The following is a 21,880-nucleotide window of genomic DNA, read 5'->3' as shown; positions in this document are numbered from 1 at the left end:
GCCGGCCATCGAAAATGAAATGTGAATTTTCAGTGGTCCCAAATGTAATTGATCGTAGAAATTCTTTTGATCCTGAGTTGATTGTGTAAGCACCAGAGCCGACAATTGTTCACTGTGCTGTTGTATGTCTTTGTTGAACAGCTTTCGCTACACAAAAAAATTGTAACAATAAAATATAATTTATGTAGCGTGCAAATAAAATTTCGATTGACGTGGCACGAACATCTTACCTTTTCTTCGTCGGTTAATTCAGCCGTAAACATTTCAGCGATTTCATTGATGAACAACAAATCGACCTTAACATGAAACTCCTGTGTCAACACTTTGAGATATTTAAACTGTTTTACGTTTGAATGGGGAATGATACGTTGCACAATGCTACATTCAACAAATGGTTTGAGCTCTATAAATGAAATGAAGCATTAAAATCGATATCATTAACCAATATCACATATGCATTCAAAGAAAATCGAACGTATTTCCAATTTGAAAGTAAAATACAGAGACCAAATACATACCAATTGAGGCGGCAACACTTTTTGGTGGAGCAACCGGTGCCAATACAACTGGGAAAATGCAATCGGTCAATTGATTATCGATTTGAATGCGATTGATTTTAGCGTGTAATTGTAATTGATATGGTGATGATTTCAATTGAATCCATAAACCTGGATAGAATGTGCGTCGGATCTCACGCGGTCGTGATTTTCTTAAAATCATATGATCAAAATCAATTGGAATTTTGCCGGCCCCATCAAAGTATAAGTGGTGTTCTTCGATGCCCATTTGCTTGTTACGCAAGTACTGTTGAAAACGTTCTTCAAGGTTTTGTACTTCTTGAATTTTCATTTGTTTGAAGTATTTTCCTTTCTTTTTCTCTTCCCATATCACACCGGAACTTGCAATTCCAATGTACATTATATCGCATTGCTTGTTATTATTGACCAATGATAAACCAATACCATGGATATCAACTTCAATCTCTTGGGTTACCTATTCGCAAACGAAACATTCGATTAGTAAAATGTTGAATAGAAGTATCTACTTGATTTTATTATAAATAAATAATTGAAAATGTAACGCAACAGGAAGTTATAAATTTAATTTCTATAAAAAAATGTTCCAACTGTAATTAAAATGTAAAAAAAGTGTGCAAGTGAATAAAAAGTGCATAGTTTGAGCGAAAAAAAAAAAATTAAAAGAAAACCTTGTCTCGTTTTCTTAACTGACGTCCCATCTAAAAAAGCAAAAATCAAGCACTCTAAATTATTACTAAGCTACTGGCACATGCAAAATTCACACGGAATGAAATAAAAACACACATATATACACACATACTTTTGCAAATAATGTGATTTTTTTTTCTTTTCAAATTTACCTTATCCAATCGATTGGCACTGTTCGCACCGAAAGCGACATCTTCAATGTTTGTAAACAATAGTACACGTTGCGTTCCATCTAAGAAGGAAACCCAGTACGATGGTCTGTCACCATTATTACTATGTATTGGTTTAGAACCATCCCGACGCAAATCATTTTCAATTGTTCCATCATTATCGTCCCACATAATTAATCGATCACCGGCTGGATCTTGCCATGTATACAACATCCTTTCGAATGGTTGTAATCGACGTTCGTTAACATTTCCCTTTTCCCAGAACTTTACCAATTGGTCGGTATGATTGATGATTAATGCTGGCGCATCGCCCGGATGATATGCCGTGAATTGAATATAAACACCACCTTCCGATACTTGAACATCAACATTTATACCACCGTACTATATTCGAAAGTAAAAAAAAGAAATCAGAAAAAGAAAGAGATTTCAGTGAGTAAATAATGATGTCATCAAATATGGGGAAATTGTTGAAATGGCAATTTGTGTATGCTACATACTCGATTTTTGAGCTTAAGCAGAGTACATTGAGCTTCATCGAATTTAAATGGTCTTGACACCGTTTCATCGTCACCGGCTCGAACATGCAATCGTTTACAATCGGATTTTGGCCACAATGGAACACTTTGATCGGTTTCAATGACAATCCATGGATCGCCTGGACGTTTTTCTTCTTGTACTTGAATTGCAAATGGTGCCTTATTGGTGAGCACATAGAACGGCATAAATGTGATTTGTTTTGTGAGCGAATTATGTGTCAATGTATTGTGTACGGCAATCTATGTATAAAGAAAAGAAATGATTTTTTACATTGATATCTGTATATGAATGACATTTTTGATTGTTACTTCATATTTCACTCCGTCCGCTTTGCATTCAACTAAACCAGTTGAACCAGCTGCGTCCAATGCAAATTTCTCACTCCAATCGCCATTTTCGACTCGAACAGCAGCACGTTTTTTACCAAAAAATACTTTTTCACGATATGAGAAAAGTATTGGACCTTCCCAATCTGGCGGATGATACAACACATTCACACTTTCGTCGGTCGACTGAAAAGATGAATTCAGAACATAAATTAGATTCAAATGCGCTAATGGTTGGACGAATTTACAATTATTCAACATTTATCGGTTAATTAAAGGAATAATAATAAGGCGAAATAAAGGTTTTAAAAAACCGAAAACCAACTAAATAACGGGGTGCGTAATTATCAAAGACCCATTTAAACCAAATCGAACTGAAAATATTGTACATTTTGTTAATATATACGGTTTAAATGACATCGACCAACCTGTACATTGCCAGCAGACTCATGCTTTTCGGTTTTTCTTGATTTCTTTAACACATTAAGTTTTCGATTGAATGATAAACAAGAAACACACGCAATACAAACATTCCAATGATATTTGGTTAAAAAAAATTTTTTTTTTTTTCAGAAAAATTCGGTGACAATAAATAGAATAAATATTAAGATAAATATATAAATGTTCGGGAAGTATGATTGGTCATTCTAGCAGTGTATATTCCACTTTTAAATTATTATTTTTTAAATATAACATAATATTGAATAACTTACTCTGTAGTTGAGCATGAGACCAGTTTTATTTATCATCCAGAATGGACAGTAAACGGTCATTTGTAGACTTCCCAAACGATTCTCAAACCTATCAGTAGAAAAAATGGAAATGTGAGATACATGTTTGGTTTGTATATCATTTAAATGGAAACTTACATGACACCCAATTCAATCGACATTACTTCGTCTGAATCATATGATTTAAATGACCATACAGCAAATTCGGGTGGATTTGCTGGTACTTCGGTAGTACATGACCAATCTTTTTCCAAATATTGAACCAACTAGATGAAAATTGCAAAAGAATGAGTGTTTCTTTTTAGATTTGATTTTTCAAAATTCACTTACTCTGGCCACAATCAGGCTTCTTCTTTCGCCTTCCTTGGCTGTTGTTTTAACTGTTGGCAAATGTAGTAAATCGCCGGGATTCACAGTCTTCTCACCACAATCAAGGAAATCGGATTTTGTTAGACTAGCATTATGCGGACCACGGAATTCTTTGACAACGTCATGGTTATTTTGCGTTGCTTCTTTTGCTTCTCTTTCTATTTGAGACACAGTGCATCCAGACACCGAAATTTGAATATCAATTGGCAATGCATTTCGTAGATAAAGTGGTGGTTTCAAATTAATAACATAGCATGCACTTAACATCGTATACTTTGTCGTCACTTCATGGTAAACTTCTTCGCGTTCACGAATTGCCGTTATATAGAACGGTTCAAATGTATGAATCGGATCGCATTGCAAATATTTCATTAATTTAAAATCGCTTGGATTCTCTTTCCAATTGAAGCCTTGAACTGATGTTTTATAATTTGAAACTGAAAAGAATAATTCTTTGTGCGTAGCATAGAGTGCATGCAATGGTACATTGAATGTTGATCCTGGTTCAACTTGGCCAATTTCAATGAGGGCTCCGTTTCGTTTACGGAAAATGTTGACAGCAGTTGAAAAATGATTTTTAACCTATGAAACGGAAAATGTGCTATCAGTTTTTTCTCATTTATTCATTTTTTGTTTTGTTTTTTTTTTACCTTCAATACGCCATGAATGGTGATTATAGTGCTACCATATTCAGTGTGGACGTGAGAAATAATACCCCATGGTTCTTGATGTGTATCACGATACAATGGAAAGTATCGTCGATCGGCTTTATGAACCGGCAATGTAATCTCTTTATCGATTTCACCAATTAGAACATGCAAAAGTGTCTCTTGCAATTGGCTCTCTTCGCTTGTAAGGAAGGCAGTAATTTTGGCCAATGAATGTTCACGTTTTGGTTGCAAGTATGCGCGACCACCCGGCGAAATTTTACACGTTGTAATTTCGTTTGGATCCAATTCGGTTGATGTTGTATTGAATACGACCAATGAATGATTCGTCGAACCATCCGGATTTGGTAAGTGTGATGAATGTAAATTCAATGAACCTTTCTTCAAATTCATGACGATATCAAAACCAGTATCATTTTCCACAATATATGGTGCTGTAACATCCGGTTTATTCAATCCTTGCGGTTTAATTGCATCGGAGAATGCTTGTCCCAAATCTTGGAGTACATCAAGACCGGTTTTTGTAACCGACATTTCCAATGTGTCCGATGATGATATCTGAATCTTTGTTTTTGGTTCACTTTCGGTGAGCGAATTTTCTACCGGTTTTTCAATTTTTAAATTGAACGCCAATTCCCATGGCTGATATTCGGTTAGACCATTTGATTTTTCGCGTTCGTTTGGCTCAATCAATGGTTCCCATACAGCAAGTGTGCTATTGTAAAATGCCATTCCCAATGATAACGAACTCTCAATTGAAATCTATATGTAAAGAAGAACATTTAAACATGAACATTTGATTCTACTTTCTTTGGTAAAAAAAACGTACATCAGAGCTCCAGTCGCGAATTTCGGCATTCATTTTGGTTTCAATAACTAGCATCGGATACGTGTAATAACCAAAACCGGTTTCGATGACAATAACAATGGAAGGCACTTCAACAATGCACACTTCCGGTTTCCGATCAGCAATTGGCTGAAAGTATTCGGCGGCAGTAAGTGTATCTTGGGCTTCTTCAACTTTCAAAAACCAAAAATCGTCTTCTTGATACTTTTGAACTTCCCACAAATCAGAGTGATCGGGCAATTCTTCGATGATACTTTCATTTTTCGCTTCTGTTGTTGTTACAGTTGACATTGCCTTGCTAATGATTTCAATAATAGCTAGAAAGAAACGAAAAAAAAACCACATTGAACTCAACCTTATGATATGTCTCTTTGACCCAAATCTAAATTTGAAGCGAACAACGCATACCGGGTGAAACATTAATCCGAATATCACTCGTCGACAGACTAATATTCATGCCATGCGCTTCAGGTGTATTTCCATGCAAACTAATTGTACATGGTTGAATGATAAAGTGTTTGGTTGCATTTCGTCTGGCCGGATTAAATTCGCACAGATAAAATTTCAAATCAGCGATTTCGCCTTCGATCACTTGTTTGTCGCCTTGCATACGAACGCGCAGTGCCATTTGGGTCTGTTTACATTTAACAAAAAAAAAAAGATACCATACCACAGAATTAATCAAGTGTGAGTGTATAACAGTGTCACCATATGTAAAAACCAAAAAAAAAAAATACTAAACTAACATTCAATATCAATGCCAGGCAATTAATGTCATCCATTGCTTCAACGAGAATGATGTCAGGCTGTTCAATGTTTATTAAAACGGTTATCTTTTTATTTGGATCGGTTTCGGTTGCCGGAACCACTTCGGTCGCTAAAATAACGAAGAAAATCAAGCAATGTAATAAATACCAACAAAAAATCTTTCAATTATAATGATCGTCTTACGTTTAGCCGCAGCAGTTGTTGTACCTGCCACTGTGGTCACTGGTTTCCCATCATCGGGAACAGTCACAAATTGTGCAATTTTCAACAAGAATTCCAAGGACAGAATCAAATCGAAACTTGACACTTTGAGATTGGCAAATGTATCGTCTTGCTGCATGCGCACAACAATGTCAACCATCGAGTTCGATGACGATTGCGAAGCTGGCAATTTATCCGAAACGCTACTATTCAACGGGGCTTCGATTTCTTTTTTCTTCATGAATCTAAATTAGGAAAATAACATCAATAACTTTTATTCGGACAAACAGACTGCACTTCACTGCAATTTCTCTTTGAATTGAATTCAAACTAACTTTGTAATAAAGTTTTGTCGATCCGGACGAATATCGTCAAGTTGTACATCACATAATACAATCGATGCGCTCAATGATTCATCAACAAGTTTGCATCCTTTGAGCGATAAGAAATGTATACCGAATGAAGCAAGACCTTGACCGGGAACTAAATCAACATAAAAAAGGATTTATGAATTTGTTGTTTAACTTTGTCATTAAGTCATGCACCATCATTTACCTGTGTATAAGTTCAAAACGATCGAATCCATTTGGAAGGTGAACTGCAAGAATGTATCAATTTTTTTCTTTGATTTATCATTACTTGCGACGACTTGATTTTCTGCGCTGCTTGTCTTTGGCTTTATTGATTTCGTGCTCTTTGTTGTAACACGTTTCGATGACCGCGATAATTCTGATTCAAAGGAAATTTAATAAATGTTTTATTTCACTTTCCATCAACCATAATGGCAAATAAAAAATTGAATTAAGTTTTCCATCAAAAATTCTCTCAAACAAGCCAAATCAAAAGCAAAGTTAAAAGTCAAACAAAGCGCCAAATAATACTAACCACTATAATTCATTAACTTAAGTTTCATTTCAAATATTTGTATTTAGGCAAATAGACTAGCTTTATTACTAACCTTTACCAGTTGCGAGCACACTGAATTCATCAGCATCGGTAAAATGAACTTGCGCGGTACTCGTCGGTGTTGTTACTATTTTGATAAATGATTGTTTTTTTTTTTCGGGTTATTGGGATGGTGGGTTATTGCAATAGTGAATGTGGAGGTGAATGAGCATTAAAAGAGGCGGAATAAAAGCATATTAAATAAAAAATAACTATATATAAAAATATATAAAAAAAACTCAAATAATAAAGTAAATCTAGAAGGTAATATAAAATAAAAGGTCCGCCAAAATATAATATACTATACCATCTCTAGTGATATGGATTCAAATGTGATTTTACAGTATGATTGATGAATTTATGTGAAAGTTCAAGAATAAATATGAGACTTCCCCAGAGATTTTATTGAAATATAACACCACATTGCGATTATTTGTATGGCGGTGTTAAACTTTAATGAAAACTCGGGAGGAGTCTCACATTCACTTTTTTCCAATCACATGAGATTCGCTTAATTTTCTAACACAAATCACCATGATGTCCGGCCCATGGTTTTGGGACAAGGAATCCGAATATGACCATGACATCAAATATTTTTAAAATAAAAACTTTAAATACCAAAATACCACGACAGGGTCGACCAATTCGTTCCAAAGTCTAAATATATCTATTTCTCAGTATTCCCAACCATCCAGTAAAATTATATTTGAAATAAATGTCACCAGAGAAATCGTAATCATTATATACAAGGGTGCAGGATTGTTGGTTAAAATTATGTGAACAAAATCAATTGCACAATCACAACCCCGAATAAACTTATATAAGACAAACTTAAAAATCCAACAAAAGCCAAATAAAAGGTAAAACGGCACTCCATTATATTATACATTCAATAAGCAATGGCAATAGAAAACACAAATTTACCTATTTCCGGTTTTTGAACGACAACTCTTTCATTGGCTCCTTCGGTCATATTTTTAGAGAGTATCGACATTAGCAACTGGTAATCGGTACTTAATAGGTTCATCTATGATGGAAGGGAAATGCAATGCATTCATGCAATTAAATACTTGACGTTTTCTCCGTTGTTAAAAAAATCAATTTTCTGTATACTTACAACAATGCTCTTCAAACGACCCGAAATATCAAGCTCGGGAATTTCCTTATACCAACCGGATGACAGATTTCGCTTGATAATGAGCGCAAATGATGTTGGATTCAAAATGTTATCATCATGTTTTAAACCATCTTCAGTGCCGCCTGCTTGAATAATTTCCACTTTTGAAATTTGCATATCTTTCAATTCCAATTTCATTTCATCCAAAATGGCCGGACTGCGATCAGCCTGAATGCATGAAAATATTGTAAATGTTAGTGTGTTTCAATTGTACTGAACAGCTGTTTTTGCTTACCACCGCCGAATTTGGTATGTTTGAACACCGATTGGTGATGCACAAGTGACCCAAATCGATGGAAATGGCTTGAAGCGATTTTGAGTCAACCGGTACAACGATAATGGGGGCCTTTATGCGAACATTCAATAGCATTCGTTTTGCATTTGAATATGCTTCGACCATATTTTGTTTGGCTGTTTCGGCAGCAATAGCACTTGCATCAGCAATCGCTTGTTGTGCGGCTTGGAAATTATCCAAGAAATTCTAGGCACCACAAAAAAAAGAGACGAAATCATTTTTAAACGATTTTAATTTCAGAAATGTTTTAATTTTCCATACCAACACTGAATTGACGAACCAATTCAAGAAGACAATTTTAACGCATCCCATAGAAACATCAATTTTCATATCGTCGCTATTATAGACAGAAGTTTCTTCCAAATTGAACAGAACAATTTGACATGACAATGCATCACCGCCAATCACCGTTAAAATCTATTTTTTTTTTAAATAAACATTAAATGACACCAGTACGAGCATAATAAATAGAACAATCGATTAACAAATTACCGTGGAATGAATGGTTTCGGTGTTCAAATCTTTAACAACAATGTCTTGCAGTTTGAGTGTGAGTTCGGTATACGATGTCTTCATAATAACACCGGCGTTTAGATTTTCGATTTTTAAATTGGTAATTGGTCGGTTTTCATTTTCAATTTCAATGGCAACTTGTTCCATTTTCGCAACGACTTTAACTTTAATGCTATCGACAACTGTTGCCGATTTTTTGGTGTTTCTCTTTATTACTTTCTGTTCAACTCTGGTCTCATCTTCTTCTTCTGGATGCTCATCAACTTCGGCAATTGTTTCCAATGGCGGTCCGGCCGATGCCATATGATAACCATTATTTTTATTCAAAATTGCCTCCATTTTCGTTTGGAAATTGTTGGCAAATTGTAAAATTTCGGTAAGACCCTCTTGATGCAACCGCAATATTAAAATGGTAAAATTAATTTCAACCATTTGTTCGGTTGATTTATATTTGGTTGTGAATTCTGGCGAATCTTTATTTGCATTTGTATAGAATAGCGATAAGAGATAGTCATTTGTTTCGGCATATCGTGGTGTTTCAATCATTGTGATTTTCTTCTGTTCATTTGGCGTTGCGATTGGATGATGATATTGAGCCATTGAGATTGCGCCAAGTCTACAAATAAAAATATGATTTACAGACGAAGAAATAAATTAAGCATAAGTTTATGAATTCTCACTTCATCGACACCTTCAAATCATAGGTTCGTTGAGTTACCGCCATTTCCAATTGTTTTATTGAAAATGCCAATTGCTTTGGCAAACCAATTGATTCCAATTCGGATATCGATCCTTCAGTTGAAATCGTACATGTTGCTGATGCATATTCTTCTGTTGAGGTCTCATCACCTGATCCAGGTGATTTTGGTGAAAACAGTTGTTCGGAGTCTTTAAATATCTTTATTGAAACCTCTGGAAGAAAAAGCGAATTTATTTAAAATGAATTTTTGTGTATTTTATGTAGTTTATTACCGTTAAGCTCGAAACCAAATTCCAAATCGGTGTATTGAGTGATTTCTTCTTCGGAAATGTCCCGTTGTTTATTTTCCAAAATTTTTGGCTTTGACTGTCGTTCATCTAAATACCGTTTTAACGACATGCTTGACGCAACCAATAAACTCTCCTGAAATCATTCATTCGCATTATTTGATAAGTAATGGTTTTTCATTTTTTTTTGTTTGTTGAACTTACTTTGTTCAAAGGCATTGGTGTTGTATCGCCTTCCGGCAACGGTATACTTGTTGCTAGTGACAGTGCATCAAGGACTTTTTGTTCTGTAACTGAAACACCAACGCTTGGAATTTTTGCGTGTAATCTCGTTTTTGGAAGACGTGGATCGTCATCGACCACACATAAGGCGGCTTTAACTTGCAATGATGTCGGTTCTAATAAATGAAGACGAGATATTTTGCCCTGAGTCAACGCATCTTGCCAATGATCACATGGTTTAGCTAATAAAATCTGAATATTGTCAATGTTCAAATTAAATTTGTCATAGGCTTGGTCCATCATTGTTTTTAAGATGTCTTCAGATGTGGCACCAGCGCCATGCATAGCGGCCACATCTCTTTCTTCAATTCTTGGATCTGATTTCAACAAAATACTACCCAAACTGATGATCATTAATGGGACCTTATTTCTGTAACGATTCAAATGAATTTCATTAAAAACTTGCTTATAATGAAAATTTACCTTTTTTTTTTCAAACGACTTACTCAATATATTTTCCACCGTACGGAACAATAACGTAGTTTGGTTGAACGGATACGTTCACTTCAAGCCGTGTATGCTTTTCAATAACGTATTGTATACCAGTTGCTGATCGTTCTTTGAAATTTGACAATTTATCTGCGGCAGCGTCCGTCAATCTAATACACACCGAGCACAAAACAGTTGAAATAAATAGCTCGAAATACGTCCAATAATGTTTTGTATTTAACTTACTCTGATAAGTTTGCATTTGAAGGCATTTTGAACACTTGTAATAGCTGAATAATTGTTTCAGCATCATAGACGATTTGCAATGGGCAAGCATAAACGTCGACCCGTTGATCGCACTGCTTGTCCAATGGATTCATCTCAAATTTAATATCCAACAGTGAACTGTCGGTCGTTGATTCCAATATCGATTTTACCATAACTGGCAAGTAGTCGGATTGTTTGTAACCAAATACAGTGAATTCTCTCATTTTTAAATCAAGTCTGAAATAATATGAATTTTAAGCATGTTTTGATTTCGTAACTATTTCGCAATTGCTTAACATTTTCTTCTGATAAAATGTCTTACTTGAGGCCAGATGAGGCGGGACGTTGGTCAATTTCACAAGAGACTCCCGACACTTGTAATGATAACACGTTTGACAATGACATTTCCAAATCGGTTGGCTTGACGATTTCATTGCGAACACATATCTCCAACAATTTCAAATTAAAATGCATTGTTATTGCCACATATTCTTCGGGCAACTGAAGATCCACTACACCTTCACTATAACCAATTGCTTCATACAATTTTGCTTTTTCTTCATTGGTCATGGCCGTTTTAAATTGATTCACTGTTCATTGTTTAGATTGGATGGGAGATTTTTTAAAAATTAGTTTGCATTTATTTCGGTGCCAAATGTGATCAACTTACAAATATCTTTATCCTTGTCAGCTGGTTCATCGCTTTTTCCACCTCCCCACCAACTGGAAAACCAACCAGCTTGGACTGTTGGCTTTTGTAATATGCCCGACTGTTCAACTTCAAAATTGACACGCTTACGAATCAATACCAAATTGAACAGATCCAAATGCTCTTCATGATGATCAAGGCATTGTTGTATATCGTTTGTAAGCTTCTTTGCTGTCAATTTCGTTCGATATGCATCTGCATACGTTCGACACATATTCACATGTTGTTTCATATTTTCCCATGACCAATCACGTTTGCGTCGTTTTATTTCTGTTTCCATAACACAATTGTATGCAAACTTCCACCAAAGTTTTGAATTTCCTTTATAAGCTACATAAAATAGAAAGGAATTAAAGGATAATTCTTTTATCTCAATCGATTCATTTACTTACGTGTATTGAATGGTCTGAATTTTCTGTATGGTATTCCTCTTGTCATTGAACCCATTCCATCGGCCAGTTCAATGAGTCGCTGTAAAAGAAACAAAAAAAAAAGAATAAAAATCTCTCTCAAACTTATCACCTAAATTCATTAACATACCTGATACTGTGCTCGAGTGATGCCAACGGCCAATTTCTCCATTTCCAAGTATAAATCAACTTTGGGCACTTCAAATGGTGGAGAATCCAATTCTGGATTCATGTTCAACTTCAGTTTGGCCACAGATGTGATGGGTCCAAGAACTAAATTCCATTTTTAAAAAAAAAAGAGGAACATCATTCGATGACTTTAAAATTTTCTTAAGAATCTATTAGATAACAACATACCGTATGTAAAATTTTCCGGTCGTGATTCACTTGTAGCAATTGTGTCCATAAACAATTGTGTAAATTCATTGGTCGATCGACTTTGGAATAATGGTGTATTGCAATTCATGTATACCGCTAATCCATCAAGTTTAGCCACTTTGAATATTTTGCTGAGCGCTTCGGATACAAAAGCCGTATTCCAATCAGCATCGGTGGTTTGAACTTCAAGTGCGCCCAATGTGATACCAAGCGCAAATGGTATGGTCGATGTTGAACGATCCTCATACCGAATGTGTACGTTTCGAATGCGTATTTGTACATTGTTAATGATTTGTGCGACTAGTTTTTCGGTAAATGTTTTATCAGCCTTTGGCTTGTCCTTTTCCAATTCACGTTTTCTGGCCTCATCCAATTTGGATAGTTCACCTTTTTTCGTATCCAATTCGACTTTTTTCTGCTTATCAGCATCATAGTTAACGGCTTGATTTGGTGCAACCAACAAGTACAAATCTTCAACATCTGCTTCAACCGGAAGACTGTATAAATTTTTCCATGGAATTTTTAAAACTAATTTTCCCAGTTGACCGTAAGCTAATTGAACGGGCAAATCTAATTCTTTCAATGCGCTTTGTTTAAGCTGCAAATTTTTCAATACGACATCACCTTAAATATTAAAAAAAAACAATCATTTTTTTGCAATTGTTGATGTTAGTATTAAAAAGAAAATGTCAAAATGTGGCCACATATTTTAAAGCGGTTTTTATTCAAATTTTTCCAATAGGGATTCACATAGAAATGTGACTTTGCGTATCGTATCGAATAAAAACGTCGAGTTCGTTCGACGCATTGAAGTAGACATATTCAATACATGTATAGAGCTGTCAAATTAGCCACATGAATTTGGAGCTATGAAGTCAGTGAAACCGAAGTGTTTGTACTAAATGTGTAAAAAATACGAATGGTTGATTCTATGTTTTTATTGAATTTGAATGGGAAAAAACCCAGATAAGAATCTAGGTGGTGGTGATAAAAAAATAAGTAATATTCCTTTGCAATAAAAAAAATAATAATTCAAGAATGATATTCAAAACGTGAGAATCGAATCGATTGTACAAATCAACGCAAAGCGACAAAAACCGAGCGAATAAGATGGGCGGCATAATTTGGTCAGAAGTTTTTCCAACAAAAACAGCACTATGCATTTTCGTCGCCTATATGAGTTTGTTCATCAGTCAAGGTAGGAAATAAAGAGTGAGAAAGAGACGAAAAGATAATAAAATGAATGACAAATTGCTATGCAATCTATTGTTCTTTTATACATTTTTATCGTCCGAAAAATCAAAAAATTCCGTTCAAAATTGATTTTGTTTTGGATTCATTTCAGGTATTTTGGTGACGGCCTCACAAGATGAATCCAGTAATTACAGTTATAATACAATTTGTGTGGTTTTAATCACTGAACTGGTTAAATTAATTGCATCGGTTGGATTATATTGTAGAAGGTATATATCAACATTTTTCGACTTTAACTTCTGTCGCGTGTCATATCAAGTGACGGCCATTCAACCCACAACCGCATTTAAGAAATAGAACACTTCAATATCAAAGTGTGATAACACTGAAACGGATATATACTCATACATATATATTTTTTTGCGATGTATCTTTTTTTTTGCAGTGATCCGGCTACAAAGTTAGTTAAGGAAACAATTGACAACAAGCATTTGCTATTGCTATACTTCATACCGTCACTTTTGTATTGTATCTACAATAATTTAACATTTAAAAATTTATCAACATTCGATCCAACGACATACTATTTACTGCTTCAATTTCGAGTTGTAATAACGGGAGTTTTATTTCAGGTGAGCTTGAATTGTGTAATTTGTCAAAAGGGTCAATTGGCTTTTATTTGATGTCAATACACGAATGTCGTCATCTATTTAGATCCATATGCATTTTCTTCTCAATACTGAATCTGTTTCGAATTATTATCGTTTGCACTCTGTCTCGTTTGCATGTAGGTGATATTCCACAAGATATTAACACGACGACAATGGTTTTCATTGCTATTATTGACGCTTGGATGCATGGTGAAGCAGTTAAATTTCGGTGATATGTTCAGCAATACTAGCAACACAAGTGTATCGATGACAATGACAAAAACCGATGTGATAAACACAAACAACGCGAAGAATGCCACTTTTTCGAACAAAAATACAACTGGATTTGATCTCAGCATAGATGCCGTTTATATTTTTATTCAATTGATATGCTCATGTTTGGCTGGCGTGTACAATGAATATTTACTGAAAAATGTTGGCGCTCGCGTTAATATTTACGTACAAAATGTATTTATGTACGTTGATTCAATCGTATGTAACGTAGTATTATTAATACTTCAGGGAAATTCAATGGATGCCATTAATATGGCCAATTTAAAAACCGTGTTCACGTTCAATGTGATTATTATAATTTTAAATAATGCGGCGATTGGAATTGTTACCAGTTTCTTTTTGCGTTACTTAAATTCAATTCTTAAAACATTTGCCAGTGCCTTAGAACTATTATTCACCGCAATTTTATGCTATCTATTATTTAATATTCCAATTCATACGAATACAACAATATCAATAGCTGTTGTCTCGTTTGCCATCTATTTCTATTCATTGAGTCCCGTTATAAACAATATTACAAACAACAAACGAACAAAAGAACACGATGAATGCCCACATGAAAGCGTCGAACTATTAAAGGACAATCATGACATCGTGTAAAAAAAGTGTGTTTGAACAACAACTAAGACAACTATGGCTATACAACAAATTTGGTGCTTTAATTGAGAGTCAGACTCTATCAGTATAAGTTTCTTTGACGCAAATATTCAGATTATTTGGACCAGTTTTTATTCAGTGATATGTATACATTTTAAGTGGTTTTTATCGGCCACTGAACTATCTTTTAAAGAGACAAAGGATAATATCCAAACAAAGTAATGATTCAATGTGTGTGTGCGTTTGGGATATTCATCTTACACGAAGCGTGAATGTGTGTTATTTTTCGTATTTGTTAATTTTTTTTGCGTCACAAAAAATGCTTTTTTTTTAATTTCTTTAATTTTTGTTATTTGCATTGTACTTGCCCAAAAGATGTATCACAAAAAATAATCTATTTATTTCAATAGACAGCCTAATGAAAACTACTATTTAATTACAAACTTATTGGTTTTGTAGTAAAATAAGTGAACCAGTCAACCATAAACAACGAACGGGAAAAAAAAATTCGGACATTGTGCTAAGATATGTTCAGCCAACAAAAATATGGCATGTGTTGAGGTCAGTTCCTATTTGTTTAAAAGTGAATGAGAGGATATTTTGTTTCACTTCTGTGAATTAATGTGGTGGTTAGTCCTCTATTTCACTCGCATGAAAAACGGGACTGAACTCAGCCACATGTGATATTCCAACTGATAAGGAACACATTTGTACAATATCTAATTAATGATTTTTCAGCCACATGGATTTCTTTCATAAAATTCAGGTGAAAAATGCACTTCAAACTAAATCAATAAATCACAATTTCTGGTTATCGTTTTTTAAATATTGGTGTTTGTTTTGTTCAATCTTCTGTAGCTTGTAATATTTATCGTGCAATTATTTACGGATATAATGGATTAAAAGCATTTCTATGTTTTTTTTCTCTATCAAACGAATTTAATACAGTTCAACGGCAAATGATTTTGTGTGTGACTTTTGGTTGAATGAGTGGCAATATCATTATTTCCGCAGTTATTTCCTCGGCAAAGTGGTGGATTGAAATTTAAAAACTAACAAAAAAATTACCGTTGAATATATTTTATGTGAAATATGACATAAAATAAAGAAAAATTATCGCAAGAATAATATGTGAATAGTACGTCTAATGTACTGTGAACAAAATTCAAAGAATTTTAGTAATAATTTTTCATAACCATCTGAATCAGATTGTACAACGTTTTTTCTTTTCATGAATAACAATAAAATTTAAATTCTATGACATTTTCTAATCATGCCGTTTTACTTTACATTATGTTTATTGTTTTAAATATTTCGTTTAGAAGCGCCGTAACTCGTTTTCAAACAAACAAAAAAAGCTTTTCTCTCATTTTGCAGGCATAAAAAATATCTTTATTGCGCTCAGTATGCATGTGCAACTCTCATGTTTTTATTGTTTCCAGTTATTGTCATTGAGTGCACCATGAAAATGGCGAGTCATCAGCGACAATGATCGTAAAAGTTTTAAATTTCCATTGATTCAACAATATTAGTTACATGAGCCGGATTGTCGACAGAATTCATTTCTGCTTCAAGACATAAGATAAGTCAACGTTTGCTGTTTGAACAAAATATTTGATGAATCAGTAACCATAGAAGTGTGCGAACATGCTTGAGAATAAAATAAGCAAATTTTGCATTGCATTGTTGTAAATATTTGCACAATTTACAGTGTCTACTATTTGAAGATCTTCAAACCAGAAAAATCAAACATAAATTCATCAAACTGAATTTCGTTCAGAAAAAGAAGAAGAAAAAAATATGGCCAGCAAAAGTCAACGGATTTTAAAATGGTTCACGTCATTTTAAGGCGTAGTCGACGTGTAATTATGTTTAACGAAAGTGGTTTTATGGCAACCGTTTAAATTTCTCTCTGTGTCTATTGTTAGTCGTAAAATGATGAAATATCTATTTCAAGAAATGATTTCTTAGCAATGCCATTTTCTAGCAATACTTTATCAATTTGAATTACTATTGACGCTTCATGAAATGAAACAAGTTATAGAATATGAGTAATCTGTTATCAGCAAAGAATGAATGACTCTTTACACACTCAACAGTTTGACAGAAACAAGACGATAATAAGAATACTGTAATCATTTTTCTATGTTGATTCTCAATGTGTGGGCTCTACAAACTTAAAAGTCAACGAAGCATAGATAATTTGCATTTTCAACCGGCAAAGATTTGCTTTTAGAAATATTTCAATATTTGATGCGTTGTTATGTCATAAACTAAAGGATGATTTTCGGGTCAGGGTCGCTAACATTCTCAAAAATGTATTCTCATCAGCCCGCATTCATTTACGAAAAAAACGGGCGTACATCCATTCGATAACACACAATTGATATAAAAAAACATAAATAAATCAATTTATCAAACGCAATTGGTTTAATTGGCACTTGGCCAAAATAAGTGTTCGTTAAGTTGTAATCAAATTGAAATAAATAAATCGAAAATAGCAAAACAACTAATTCGACAATGAGCAATGCTCACTATGCCTTATAAATTCAACGGTGTTTTCGTTATTTATTTTAATCAGTTGAAAGTCATAAATCCACTGGCACATACTAACGTCGGGTTAAGCATATTGAACGTGAAAAATTCAATCCCATATGGAAATAATAAATTGCAAAAATTTCCTTCAACATTTTCTTTTTCATGAAAAATTAAAAATAAAGAACATTATTAATCATGTTATTTATGACACAGCCGGCAACCATAGTCGAGGTCCAACGTTTATTACCGAATGCAAATGTTGACGATCTATTTTTGTAATTCGTTGTTCCGACCTATTGCGTGCGATATAATTCGCAAGTAACGAAGACAAAACAAAGAAACATTTGCATCGCATTTCACAACGTTAGATAGAAATCATCCTTATACACAACGGAATGTGTGTGTGTGTGTGACAACACACCCAGCTCATTAATAATCGAAATGTGTGCTAATTGAAACTTAAGCACAATTATCATGCACTTGGAAAATTCACCAAGTAGAATTATGCAAAATAACTCAATTCCATTTCGATCTTGCGTCTGATTTTTATACATATTTACACAGTAAGTAAGTAATATAAAAATTGTTTGTTCAAAGCAAACTAAATGTTTGACGATGTCATTTATAAATTTCGGAAACGATTTATGGATGTGTCGCTGCTCCGATAGATGAAAACCAAAGACATTACATTAGGGCAGGTCAAGCAAACTTCTGAACAGCGATGTAAACAAAAAAAAAGTAGCTACTTAGAATAAGCAAAACATTTTACAACAACACATTCATTACGGAACGTCTATAAATCCCTTATGATTATAGTCCACTCATAGAGAGACATATACATTCATTTCGTTGCGTGACGTGATACTTGAATAGCTTAACTGGCTTTCAAGAAATATGTGCGTGCTGAATGGTATTTTATCGTTGTTAAGCACGGAATCAGTACAAAATGAAAACAAAAAAACTGTTCGTTGCATATGCTTCCATCGGAAAAATCGATAAAATGTACTAAAAAATTTGAGGAAATGTGAACGACATTTTGCGGAAATTTAAACAAATCTTAATTATTATGGACAGTTAACAAATGTGAATGGTCAAATGGCACAGATGGTCATTGATGTACTTACCACCCCAAATTCCGATGTTGAGTTGCTTGTGGTCCAAGTTTTCGATGAAATCGCCCAAAAAGCGATTCATCAAATCGGTAACAATACTTTCGAAGACCATTTTTCCGTCGTCACTCTATAACACTCCACAATATACGCACGTTCACTCAACTGGTGTTCGTTTCGAATATTCTCTAACTAAATCCTTCTCGTCTTTTTTTTATCATATGTTTTCTTCTCTGCACGCCAAAAAAACTACAAAAAAAACTTTTTTCACTATGTTGCACAGTTGATGGGGAAAAAAAGAAACAGAAAAAGAAGATGGTTTTATATAAACTGCATTAAATGAAACAGGTTTCTATTTCACATTAACTAATGTGATTCTTTGTCAATGTTATCTTGAGTTTCTTATGGCTTGGTTTTTCTTTCATTTGACTATATAGGAATATGGTTCGAAGCATTTTTGATTTTAAATTTATTTTGTTTTCTCCATTCTTTTTATTCACTCCAATACAGAGAGGTTTTGCGCCAAAGTTAAGCCAGCCATTTGTTATGGCAAATGCTTTGATAACGATGACATCATATTTTGAATTGAATGCGCGAATATATTATTACTGTGCACACATGGTCGTATATTCGGCCGTGGAGCGGAACACAAAAAGAATGAAATTTCTGCTGTTTTTTATTGTTATTTCTCTCTCACACATACGCTCGTCGTTTTTTTTTTTGATACGCTCGGTTATATCATACCAAGGAGAAGTGTAGCATTTGCCAAAAGGTAAAAATATTTCGCAGTGTGAAACAAAATGAAAATCAACCAGCCCAGATTCAGAGTGCAGTTAGAGTACGATGTGACGAATGTCGAATGTTGGTGTGTGAGAGATAGACGCAAAGTGATGAAAACAAATAAACAACAACATTTATTCGCCGCGGCATATCATACACAGACACTCACGCCATAATGTTTTCGCACAAACGAAACCAAATCAAAAAAAAAACTATCGAAGCAAACGTTTGTTTTATCGTATTTTGTGCAAATTTCACAATGAAAACCATTGGCATGCGATTAAATAATGTGTCATGATGGTTGTGTGTATGTTGTCACACAAAACCGTTCGATGTGTAAGTTTGTTTTGAATCTCATTCATCTTAATCAGTTTTGTGGAGAGTTTTTATTTCTTTTTTTAATTCTTGAATTGAATTATTTTTTGTTTTAATTGCACCACAAATTATCAAAAAAACATTTGACTTTGATGACATGAATAAATACAATAAAATATTTCGAATCAAGTACACTTTGACCGAAAAATGAGAGAAAATAGATTTAAACATTTAATGCGTATGACATGTGTTAATTTCACTTTCATCATTTCAATTTCATTATCTGTCACTTTATTTTCGACTTTTTATGCAAAAAAATTACACTATCACGCAAAATAAAACATGAAAATTCAATGCTTACACTCAATTCAATATTTGGTTGTTGTTCAATTCGATGCCGATTAAAAAAACATAAAAAATAAATTTTCGTACATGAAGATGTGCGTACACTCTTCGATGTTCAATATCTTTCGCTCACACTTTTACGAATCCAAATAGGTTTGTCTCTGTTTTACGTGATAATCATATATATGTTGATGTGTATGGACAGCTAAAAAGCTGAAATACGACTGTCAAACACCGTAACGCGTATTTGAAACTTATAAAGGTGTTTTTAGCTCTGTCTGTTATAAAGGCACACTACGAACAAACGAACGAACGGCGAGTAACGTTGCGTTTTAGTGATGTTTATCATCGCGTTTTAGTGCGTCTTATGAATGACATCGCCGTTTTGTGTTTTCAAACATCATACGGTTTTCGACTGCCGACGAATGTTGCAGTAGTTCTACTCGTTAAATAGTTTCTATTTATATTATTTTTATTTAAAAAAAATGCCATGTCATGTTGTTTGTTTTTTCTTATAATCACTCATTTTCTTTTCTAAAAAAATACCGCTCCACTGGCTTTGATGAAAATTGCTTTTTTATATGGAGTAGCGGACATCAATAAATGTCCAAGCGGTGTCAATCTTGAATTTCTATCACGGGTTTTCGATTAGCTATAACTTTGGCAGTAACAAAAGTATCCATAATCTCTATTATTTCATTTCTCTATGTGTCCTAAAAAGACTTAAATTCATTTACGCTTAAACTACATGTATATAGTACGAGAAATGTTCATTTTTTACAATTATTTATTTAACAAAAGATCTTTTTTTTTCTTATAAATGCAATTTGTGCTATACAGTTGTTATTTGTAATAATTTTATGATTTGTTCGAAGACATTCAGCTGCAGATGGTTGATTTGAAAATAACAGAAACTTTCTCTATCAAATAATGAAAATTGGTTTCTTTAGAGTTCATCTTTTCCCCCGTCGGGACTTCCTTTTCCCGGGTATACTTTGTTTTCCACCGATACGCTTTCGCATCGCTCTTGACCAACGAGATAATCTTTGGCTTCCCATGCTTGACTGCCATCTTTGAACATAAATATCGCTCGATTATCATCAATCATATACCTAATTGAGTAAAATCCGGATTAGTCACAAATTTGAAAACAAAAGAGGAAGTATCAGTTTTATTTACTTTTCAGCTTGAATGTTTGCATTCCAAAGGCTAGTTTGCCATACTTTTGTGATTTCTTCGGCCTCAAGTCGGCTTGGACCTCCCGATACAGTTACAAATGTCATGACTGTTCTGCCTTTTTTCGATGCTTTCAGCAAATTCTCGGGATTACTTGAGTCCATATTGGATAAGTCGATTTGTGGTGCTGGTCGCAAGTGTTCGGGCACATCATCATCTGGATCACCATCATCATCGTCTTCCTAGAAATATTACATGTTTTATTCACTCGCTTGATTCTCATTGCCAAACAAGAATACGACTTACGTTCCATTGATCCAACAATCGTTCCATATCCGCATCTGAATAGTCTGTGATTTTCTTCTTTGCCCATGCCGGTTTCTCATCATCATCATTCTTTCCTGCACTCACAGCGATTATCAAACAAACGACAAGCATCGCAATTAATTGGAATTTTCTCTTTGAGGTAATCATTTTGTTTTTCTAAAAAGGAAATCCGAAGAAAAAACTAATTCTTTGAATGATTTTCAAATGCTGACTTTCCACTAAGAACTGAGTACGTTTGCTGTTATTGTTTAGCTGGCAATGACTGTCATAATTAACAAATGTCACATTTGATAGATGGCAACGGTGCGTTATATTGC

At 34.1% G+C, this 21,880-nt stretch overlaps 3 protein-coding genes across 3 annotated transcripts in view; 1 reads left to right on the top strand and 2 right to left on the bottom strand.

Moving 5' to 3' along the window:
* LOC116345062 (vacuolar protein sorting-associated protein 13) overlaps positions 1–20,274 on the bottom strand; it is a 65,611-nt gene extending 45,337 nt beyond the window's left edge. The window contains exons 1-35 of the mRNA XM_031774109.1: positions 20,077–20,274; positions 18,636–18,890; positions 12,218–12,862; positions 11,991–12,133; positions 11,843–11,921; positions 11,412–11,780; positions 11,064–11,331; positions 10,721–10,978; positions 10,492–10,644; positions 9,968–10,415; positions 9,749–9,899; positions 9,457–9,688; positions 8,756–9,392; positions 8,525–8,680; positions 8,204–8,449; positions 7,909–8,136; positions 7,716–7,818; positions 6,805–6,879; positions 6,402–6,575; positions 6,182–6,329; positions 5,829–6,091; positions 5,624–5,754; positions 5,286–5,511; positions 4,860–5,194; positions 4,013–4,792; positions 3,324–3,944; positions 3,132–3,259; positions 2,976–3,063; positions 2,691–2,735; positions 2,245–2,448; positions 1,897–2,175; positions 1,379–1,780; positions 519–993; positions 231–403; positions 3–147 (exon numbers count right to left, since the gene is read on the bottom strand). Coding sequence (XP_031629969.1) covers positions 3–147; positions 231–403; positions 519–993; positions 1,379–1,780; positions 1,897–2,175; positions 2,245–2,448; positions 2,691–2,735; positions 2,976–3,063; positions 3,132–3,259; positions 3,324–3,944; positions 4,013–4,792; positions 4,860–5,194; positions 5,286–5,511; positions 5,624–5,754; positions 5,829–6,091; positions 6,182–6,329; positions 6,402–6,575; positions 6,805–6,879; positions 7,716–7,818; positions 7,909–8,136; positions 8,204–8,449; positions 8,525–8,680; positions 8,756–9,392; positions 9,457–9,688; positions 9,749–9,899; positions 9,968–10,415; positions 10,492–10,644; positions 10,721–10,978; positions 11,064–11,331; positions 11,412–11,780; positions 11,843–11,921; positions 11,991–12,133; positions 12,218–12,862; positions 18,636–18,735 — 8,908 coding nt within the window. The 5' untranslated portion in view covers positions 18,736–18,890; positions 20,077–20,274. The remainder of the gene's footprint in view (positions 1–2; positions 148–230; positions 404–518; positions 994–1,378; positions 1,781–1,896; positions 2,176–2,244; positions 2,449–2,690; positions 2,736–2,975; positions 3,064–3,131; positions 3,260–3,323; positions 3,945–4,012; positions 4,793–4,859; positions 5,195–5,285; positions 5,512–5,623; positions 5,755–5,828; positions 6,092–6,181; positions 6,330–6,401; positions 6,576–6,804; positions 6,880–7,715; positions 7,819–7,908; positions 8,137–8,203; positions 8,450–8,524; positions 8,681–8,755; positions 9,393–9,456; positions 9,689–9,748; positions 9,900–9,967; positions 10,416–10,491; positions 10,645–10,720; positions 10,979–11,063; positions 11,332–11,411; positions 11,781–11,842; positions 11,922–11,990; positions 12,134–12,217; positions 12,863–18,635; positions 18,891–20,076) is intronic.
* Positions 13,065–15,799, top strand: LOC116345462 (UDP-galactose transporter senju). The gene is made up of 4 exons (XM_031774867.1): positions 13,065–13,436; positions 13,584–13,701; positions 13,878–14,064; positions 14,224–15,799. The coding sequence occupies exons 1-4, from the start codon at positions 13,349–13,351 to the stop codon at positions 14,974–14,976; spliced, it is 1,146 nt and encodes a 381-aa protein (XP_031630727.1). The 5' UTR covers positions 13,065–13,348; the 3' UTR covers positions 14,977–15,799.
* A 555-nt stretch (positions 20,275–20,829) lies between the features above and the next one.
* LOC116345022 (LDLR chaperone boca) lies at positions 20,830–21,821 on the bottom strand. The gene is made up of 3 exons (XM_031774019.1): positions 21,543–21,821; positions 21,240–21,478; positions 20,830–21,172 (listed from the first exon to the last, which is right to left on the bottom strand). The coding sequence occupies exons 1-3, from the start codon at positions 21,708–21,710 to the stop codon at positions 21,007–21,009; spliced, it is 573 nt and encodes a 190-aa protein (XP_031629879.1). The 5' UTR covers positions 21,711–21,821; the 3' UTR covers positions 20,830–21,006.
* Positions 21,822–21,880: the final 59 nt, after the last annotated feature.

Source organism: Contarinia nasturtii, unplaced genomic scaffold, assembly GCF_009176525.2.
Source record: "Contarinia nasturtii isolate CC-2019 unplaced genomic scaffold, AAFC_CNas_1.1 Cnas_scaffold_1240, whole genome shotgun sequence".
Classification (NCBI taxonomy): Eukaryota; Metazoa; Arthropoda; class Insecta; order Diptera; family Cecidomyiidae; genus Contarinia; species Contarinia nasturtii.
Note: the sequence above shows the minus strand (reverse complement) of the source record. Positions and strands in the feature narration are given on the sequence as shown.